At 46.7% G+C, this 8,091-nt stretch overlaps 1 protein-coding gene across 2 annotated transcripts; it reads left to right on the top strand.

Moving 5' to 3' along the window:
- Positions 1-1,919: 1,919 nt before the first annotated feature.
- Tmem42 (transmembrane protein 42) lies at positions 1,920-4,337 on the top strand. 2 transcript variants are annotated; one of them, XM_036191698.1, is made up of 3 exons: positions 1,920-2,161; positions 2,894-3,040; positions 3,601-4,337. In XM_036191698.1, exons 1-3 carry the CDS (start codon positions 1,970-1,972, stop codon positions 3,733-3,735), a joined length of 474 nt encoding a protein of 157 aa, XP_036047591.1. In that variant the 5' UTR covers positions 1,920-1,969; the 3' UTR covers positions 3,736-4,337. The 2 variants fall into 2 exon arrangements, with proteins under 2 accessions (XP_036047591.1, XP_036047590.1); XM_036191697.1 differs by having other exon boundaries at positions 3,696-4,337.
- Positions 4,338-8,091: the final 3,754 nt, after the last annotated feature.

Raw genomic sequence — 8,091 nt, forward strand, 5'->3', positions numbered from 1 at the left:
GGCTTCTCTGAGTCTGTTTCTGCAAAATGGAATGGTTTATTGTAAAATGGCTCTCGGCCTTGGTGGGTTTGAGCCAAGGTAAAAGACATCCATGCCATGCAGATCCCACTGTAGCATGACAAGGAAAATTACACCGTGCAGACGTGGCATCCACGTGCAAAGTTTTATTAAAGGGAGAGGGGAGAGGAAAGCGAAAAGGCAGCCTCATGGAAGGAGGGAGACCAGGAAGTGGTTTTCTTTTAAAGGGGACTTTATGTAAGATGACCTCATGCTAGGCAGGTCCCCAAGGGGCAGGCCAGAATGATAACATTTATACCACATACAAATAATTGGATAATTATGCTTTTTATTTATTTTTATGTGTATCTGTGTTCAGGTATGTGTACATGAGTACAAGTGCCTATGGAGGCCAGAAAAAAAGCATTGGAGCCGGGCAGCGGTAGCGCACACCTTTAATCCCAGCATTTGAGAGGCAGAGCCAGGCGGATCTCTGAGTTCGAGGCCAGCCTGGTCTACAGAGCGAGATCCAGGACAGGCACCAAAACTATATGGAGAAACCCTGTCTCCAGATCTCCTGGAGCTATGAAGTTGTGAGGAGCTGTGAGGTTGTGGGCTGCCTAAATTGGTAGCCTGGAAACAAACTACCAGTTAGTGCTCTTAAGTGCTAAGCTGCTTTTCTAGCCCCCAATAATCCACCCTTTTATTTCAGCCACAAAATCACCTGTATGAGAAGCAATATGGCATGTTAAGAATGTCCATGAAAAGTTCTTAACAGGAAATAGTGTGCTGAACAAAGAGTGTACTGTGAAATTATTTTTGTTTTGTCAAAGTCCCATACATATTTGTATTTTATATGTCTACAAGTCTCGCTATGTAGCCCTCACTGGCCTAGAACTATGTAGATCAGGCTGCTCTCGAACTCACAGAGATCCACTTGCCTCTGCCTCCTGAGGTGCACCCCACACCTGGCACACTTCATATACTTCTAAATCATTTTGTTGTTTAAGGAAATATACTCCCAACACACACTCCCATGGATTGAACTCAGGACTTACCATGTGTTAGGGGAGCACTATGCTAGGTTCCCGACCCTCCTTTTTAGAAAACATCTTTTTGAAATAGTTTCAAAAGTTCTTGGCTAGCCTAGTACTTGCTATGTTGGCCAGGCTGGCCTCACACTCACAGTAATCCTGCCTCAGCCTCAGTAGTCCTGGGATTACAGCCATGTGCCACCAATCATTGCCAGGCTGCCCATCCCTCCTCTTGTTATGTGAGACCGTGTCCCCATAAATTGCCTAGGATTACCATTAACTTGTAATATTACTGACAGTAAACAGATGATGTGTTTTAGTTTTTTGGGTAATTTACATTAATTTAGAAGTGATTGTGGTCCCGGAGAGTGGTTAACAGCGTTTTTCCTGTCTCCAGATCTGGCACCTGCATCCACGAGGGAGCCTCTTGGCAGCTGGAGCCTCTTTAAGGTGCAGATTGGCTTCAGAATCTGAAAGCCAGGAATCAGCACTTTAGGTGTAGGCCTGGAAGGCACTGCAGACCACCCCGTCGTCTCGGGAGCAAGTTCCCCCAGGCTGCGGGGTTCTTTCAGGATCTGGGTCACTTGGGCGGCAAGGTCACCCCAGACCAATTCTGCTCTCCACAACTTCAGCACTGTGACAGATTCACCTCAGCAGCAGATTCGTCTCATGCACAGCAGGTAGCTCCACGCCCCAGGTTGCCCTCAGCCTAAGGTTCCCTTCAGAGGCGCATGGTCCTCACTAGCAGATTCCCTTTAGCACCAGGTTCGCTTGAGCCGCAGGCAGTCCTCAGCCACGGGTTTGGCTCAGCTGCAGGTTCTCGGCGCCAGATTCGCCTCGTCCCGAAGTCTCCTCAGCCCTAGTCCCTCCTCTTCCTGGCTCCGCCCGGCCGGGTCGCGGCGTGCGTGGCAGTGGCTGTAGCGGGCGCTGCGGAGCTCATGGCGGCCGGGCCGCAGTCCTCGGGGGCCGCCGTATCGGCAGCCGCTTACCCGGACTCACCCGTGGAGCTCCCCGCTCACCTACATGCCGGCGCGATGCGGCGCCGCTTCTGGGGCGTGTTCAACTGTCTGTGCGCCGGCGGGTTCGGGGCCCTGGCCGCCGCCGCCGCCAAGCTGGCCTTCGGCAGCCAGGTGTGGCTTGGGGAGCCGTGCGGACCGTGGGGGCGGGTCCCCGGCGGGGCCGGGGAGGAGGGCTGCCCATCCTTGGTTTGGGCCTCCTACGGCAGGACGTCCTCACCCACCTCCCACTTTAAGTCCCTTGTACCCCCATGTCCCAGCCTTTGCACGTGACTCCTCTAACTGCCTTTGCAAGAGGTCTGAGTAGTGAGCACCTAGGGAGTGGAGCAGATGGCCCTCCCATTTGTACAGTCTTAAGCCAGCCTCGGCTTCATAGAGAGGTTCAAGTTAGCAGCAGCCTAGAATTCAACCCTGACCGGAAATAGGGGACTGCTTGATTCTTTAAATTTATGGCGATTTAGAGCCAACCTAGTAGCTGCAATTGCCAAGCTTGAAGCACATATCCCTTTGGGTGTGCAGAAGAGGTCCAGAGTGAAATGAAGGACTCTAGACCATGAAAGTTTTTCTTAGTCTTTTCCAGTAGTGATCAGGCTTTCATTATCCACCGTGTAAGCAGGCTGCCCTTGACCCTTACGATGCCCTTTTGTAAATCATCCCTTTCCAAAAGACTACTCAGCTACAAGAAATTTGAGGTCTACACAAAAGAAAACTACCCCCTGCCTGCAGCCTCATTCTCTCTCAACAAGGTCTGCATATCCTTTGTAGGGGACTTCTAAAGATCCCCCAGCCTCTCGAGTTTATGCCCATGGAGGTTGTAGCTGCAGTGACACACACTTTCTCCTGCAGGTGAATATTGGCTTATGTGTCTTAGGCATTATTGCCATGGCAAGCACCAATTCTCTGATGTGGACCTTCTTTAGCCGGGGCCTCAGTTTCTCTATGTCTTCAGCCATTGCATCTGTCACAGTGACTTTTTCGAACATACTCAGTTCGGTGAGTAGCCTGGTGACCTTGTTCTTACTCAGGGTTCTGGGTGAATTGTCCTTGGGGAACCCCTGCTTTTTCAGGCTCAGGAAAGGACAGGAAGTAAAGCAGGTTGGACTGGTGCCAACTATGGAGCAGTTAAACATGGAGAGCTTAGATAGGAATGAAATCTGAGTGTCATTCTGGGCTAACACCAGCCATGTGAAGACATTCCTGCGTGTCTCTTGTAAATCTTGGAACTCTTAACTTTAGCTATGGGGGGAGAAGGGGCTGGTCAAGGTTCTTTGTGTAAGTCCAAGGCCAAAAGGTGGAGCAAACCCAGTCAGTCCTGAAGCGGAAGGAAAGATAGGCCTAAGTAGGTTTTATGATTACTGGCCCCACCTGCTGGCCTGTATTGGACCTCTTTGTTCAGTTGGTGTAGCCTCTGACTTCTGCAGAGGAGACAGAAGTGTGTGGACTGACTTGATGAAGGTGGTAGCTGGTGTGAAGCAGCAGACTTTGGCCAGCCACTAAGGAGTTGTAGAGCCTACTAAAGTAGGCCAAGTCCCTTAAAGCTGTCTCTCCCACAGGCCATCTTAGGCTACGTGCTGTATGGAGAGTGCCAGGAGGTCTTGTGGTGGGGAGGGGTGTTCCTCATCCTCTGTGGGCTCACCCTGATCCACAGGAAGTTCCCACCCACCTGGAAAGCAAGCAAGCAGCAGTGACACCAGTTGGTTGGATAGACCTCGGTAAAGATGACCATGTAAAGATGACCATCATGACACCAGTTGGTTGGATAGACCTCGGTAAAGATGACCATCATGACACCAGTTGGTTGGATAGACCTCGGTAAAGATGACCATCATGCCCAGTCATAGGCTGGCATGTAGGACTGCTCCTGGGATGACCTGGGAGTGCAGCCTTTGACTGTCAGCCACAAGGAGATGCCAGACTAACCACAGGCCTCTGACCACCTCACAGTCTGGAGGATTGAAGCATTGGTTCCTATAAGAGGAAGACCACCACAGCATGAGGCCCAAGTCCTTCAGGGTTGGTACAGCGCTTTGATTCTTGTGCTCCAGGGCTACCTCATTGAGTCCTGGAAGACTCTGTGATCTTGCTCAGCAACATGGCAAGTACCTGAGAAATGTTGTGATTATGATCCTCCTACCTGACCATGAACGTTCAACTACCCCAGAGTCGGCAGCTGGGGGGACTTCCTAAGGAAAAAAAAAAAACGAATATGTGATGTGTCAGTCTGTCACACCCATGAATCCATAGCAAAAGAAGGAAATTTGGGCTAATAAATATTTATTTGTAAGTTAAAGCTACTGGGTGTGGAATCTTAATTCTTTTCCAACTGTAGGGGTAAGGGAATGTAGCCAGGTTGCTGAGTTCTCAGAATTGGATTAGTGGAGATTGTGTGCCCCTGCCTCCATGTCAGCTCTGCCCTCCCATACTCATCTGACAGAAAGAGCATACGGACACACTTACACTGCTTCTGCCAGCTGGGACCTAGCCTCTCGCCAACATTCTCACAGGAGTTTCTGTCTTGATATCTTTTCCGTTCCTGCATACTGAAGTCTCCAGTGACTAGACATCTATTATGGAAAGGTTTGCAAGTTCACAAGGTCCATTTCTGGTGTATGCTTTTGCATTTGCTCTCTCCTCTGCCTTAGATTCCATCACTTGCCTCACTCTTGAGAACAACCTCTGTTCCTAGTTCCAAACCCCTCTACACTCTCCTGAGAGCCAAGGCAAGGCTGTCGGTCGCTTAGCCCACTTCGACATATTAAAACCTCCTGACCACTCCATGAAGAAGATGCTCTAGTATTTGTAGACGAATTGCTAATGGTCTATTTAATTAAAAAACAAAAAAGCAAAACATGAGCCAGATATTGGGGTTAAAACCTGGGAGATCAGAGGAGTAGGGGAAGCCACAGCTAACCTCACCTCACCAAATCTGCAGCTTCCAAAGAGCCCTACTTCCTGTATACCATATGCCTTTCTGTTCTGCCAACTCATTTCCTCTCTGCCCAGCTACATTACTTCCTCTTTCTGCCCAGTTCTATCACTTCCTGTCTGTACAGACCTCCAGACCTTTATGGTTAACTAGTGTTGGAATTTAAGTTGTGTGCCACCATACCTGGCTCTGTTCTTGGTGTGGCCTTGAACTCACAGAAATCCAGACAGATCCCTGCCTCCCAAGTGATAGGATTAAAGGCATGTGCTACCATTGCCTGACTTCTATATTTAATATAGTGGCTTTCCTTTCCCTCTGATCCTCAGGTAAACTTCATTGGGGGACACATAAAATATCACCACAAGTATTCTCATCTTAGGTGAGGAAACCAAGTGTCAAGAGCAGATGGAGTAACTTGTCCAACATCACACAGCTCATGAGTACTAGAAACACTGTCAGCCCAGTCTGTTTTTCTTTAAGCCTCATTCTTAATCCTGACCACAGTCTTGCCTCTTACATCAACAAATCAAGACCAGAGAGACCCAGTGGTAAAGAAACTGTATCAAGTCTCAGAACCTCTGTCACGAACCACTTTCAGGTTTATGAGGACTTCATGTTTTATGTGATGGTCTATTTTGATCCTGTTGTTCTCCCAGAGAGAAAGAAGAAAGCCATTCAAGGCCCCATAGGTGTGTTCCCATGTGGGCCAGGTGCCAATCAAGACCAAGCATGAGGGCTGGAGAAATGGCTCAGCAGTTAAGAGCACTTGCTGTTTTTGCAAAGGTCCTGCGTTCATTTTCTAGCACCCACATAATGGCTTACAACCATCTGTAACTCTTAGTTCTAGTGCATCTGATGCCTTCTTCTGACCTCTACTGGTGCTAGGTGCACATATGGCACTTAAACATATGTGCAGACAAAATAGTTACATACATAAGATAAGTCTCTTAAAAACTAAATGTTAAAAAGACCAAACATTGAAAGTTGCTGAGAGCCAATGGTAGGGTCTCTCTGGGCAAGCCTTCACTCAGATCAGAAGTCTGTCTTGGCCCAGGCACTGTCCTGAAGGGATTCTGCCCCCCATCTAGACTCCTGCTGGATGTGTAGAGAAACTTGATACTGGCCAGTCCACAGATATGGAAAACCACAAGACCAAGATCTTTTTCTACAGGGAGGATGAAGTATTCTCTGGAAAGCAGAAATGTCTGCCTCTGGAAGAATCACCTGAGAAGACTGGCAGCATTCATATCTTTGTTGCAGATGGTGGTTCTTTTGCAAAAAGAATAAACCACAAGACAATATTTGTCTTTCTGATGTGCATCCTGGATTGTGGCTTGAGTTTTGTTTGCTTCAGAGCTGGAGATTTGACATCAGGTTCTATAGCCTGTGGCCTTGATAGGGTAGTTACCATTTTCTGTTCTTGTTTTTTATTTATATTTTAAAGGGTGCAACTCAGCAGTTTTTTAGTATATCCACAAGATTATCAACCATCATTAATTCCAGAACATCTTTGACTACTCAATGAAAGTCATACCCATTAGCAGTTATTCTCTGTCCCACACCTCCACTCCAGTCCCTGCTATCACAAATGTTTCTGTGTCTATGAATTTGTCTATTCTACATATTTCATATAGTGAATTTTTTTCCTATGGTCTTTTGTGTCTGGCTTTTTTCTACTTAAAATGCTGTTTCTAAGGCTCATTATTAATGCAACACATTTTAATACTTCATTCCTTTCTGTAGCTCAATCCCACCCTACCTTGTAGGTAGTTTGATCTTGTGTTGGACAAGGTTTTTTCTACTTTGGGGCTCTTATAATACCGGTACAAATATTGGTATTCAAGATGTTTTGTGGAAATGTAATTTCAACTCTATTGAGTATATACTTAGAAACGGGATTACTGGGACACATAAGCCGTTTTAACTTGGTCTTTTTGTTTTGTTATTTTTGAGACAGGGTTTCCATATGTAGCCCTTGCTAGCTTGGAACTTGCTATATAGACCTGGATGACTTCAAACTCACAGGGATCCACCTGACCCTGCCTCCTGAGTGCTGGGCTTCCTGTTTAACGTTTTGAGGAACAGCTGTGCAGCCACACCATTTCATAGACTGACCCTTCAAGGATGAGTGTCCCAGTTGCACCACTTCCTCAGCAACACTATTATTACCCATCTTTGTCAGTTCTTATGTTAATTGTCCATTAATTATGACATTTTCACTCATATAAAATACTTTGATCAGGGCTGGAGAGATGGCTCAGAGATTAAAGAGCACTGGCTGGTCTTCCAAAGGTCCTGAGTTCAATTCCCAGCACCCACATGGTGGCTCATAACCATCTGTAATGAGATCTGGTACCCTCTTCTGGCCTATAGGGACACATGCAGGCAGGACACTGTATAAATAATAAATCTTAAAAAAAATAAATAAATACTTTGATCATACTCAACCCCCACCTTTGTTCATCTTTTTTCTTTCTTTTTCTTTTTTTTTGAGCTGAGGATGGAACCCAGGGCCTTGGGCTTGCTAGGCAAGCACTCTACCACTGAGCTAAATCCCCAACCCTCATCTTTTTTTATTTTAATCATTGTTTTAGTTTCTTTTCCTGTACTTGTGATAAAATACTCTGACAAGTCAGCTTGAGAAAGGGTTGATTCTGCTCATATTTCCCATCACTCTGGGGAAGTCACAACAACAAGTGGAAGCAGTTGGTCACATTGCATCCACAGCTAGGAGGAGAGAGTGATCAATGCTTGCTATTGCTCAGGTCCTTTTCTCCTCTTACACAGGATTCCAGCCAGAGAATGGTACCGGATCACAGTGGTACCATTCCCCACCAGGCATTCCCAGAGGCTTATCTCCCTGCCGGCTCAAGTTGGTGGGATTGACTGTTAACATCCTCATGGTGTCTTCTGTGACTTTATTTACATTTCTATAGTGAGGAATGTGTTAAGCATCTTCACTATGCTTATGAGCCATTTGTGCATTTTCATTGGGAAAAGTGGCTTTTGGGGGACTTTGGAAGTTTAAAAAAAATCAGGCTTGGAGAGGTCTTGGTTTGGGTTTTGATTTTTATGATGAACTCATTATATAGATCAGGCTGATCTCAAAGTCATGGCA

The sequence above is a fragment of the Onychomys torridus genome, chromosome 7, assembly GCF_903995425.1.
Source record: "Onychomys torridus chromosome 7, mOncTor1.1, whole genome shotgun sequence".
In the NCBI taxonomy this organism is placed as follows: Eukaryota; Metazoa; Chordata; class Mammalia; order Rodentia; family Cricetidae; genus Onychomys; species Onychomys torridus.

Bases quoted from the DNA above. Each gene is read 5' to 3' on its own strand.
- Tmem42 (XM_036191697.1), top strand. From the start codon at position 1,970: ATGGCGGCCGGGCCGCAGTCCTCGGGGGCCGCCGTATCGGCAGCCGCT. The intron at 2,162-2,893 runs GTGTGGCTTGGG...TTTCTCCTGCAG, and splicing joins AGCTGGCCTTCGGCAGCCAG to GTGAATATTGGCTTATGTGT. The intron at 3,041-3,695 runs GTGAGTAGCCTG...CCTGATCCACAG, and splicing joins TTTCGAACATACTCAGTTCG to GAAGTTCCCACCCACCTGGA.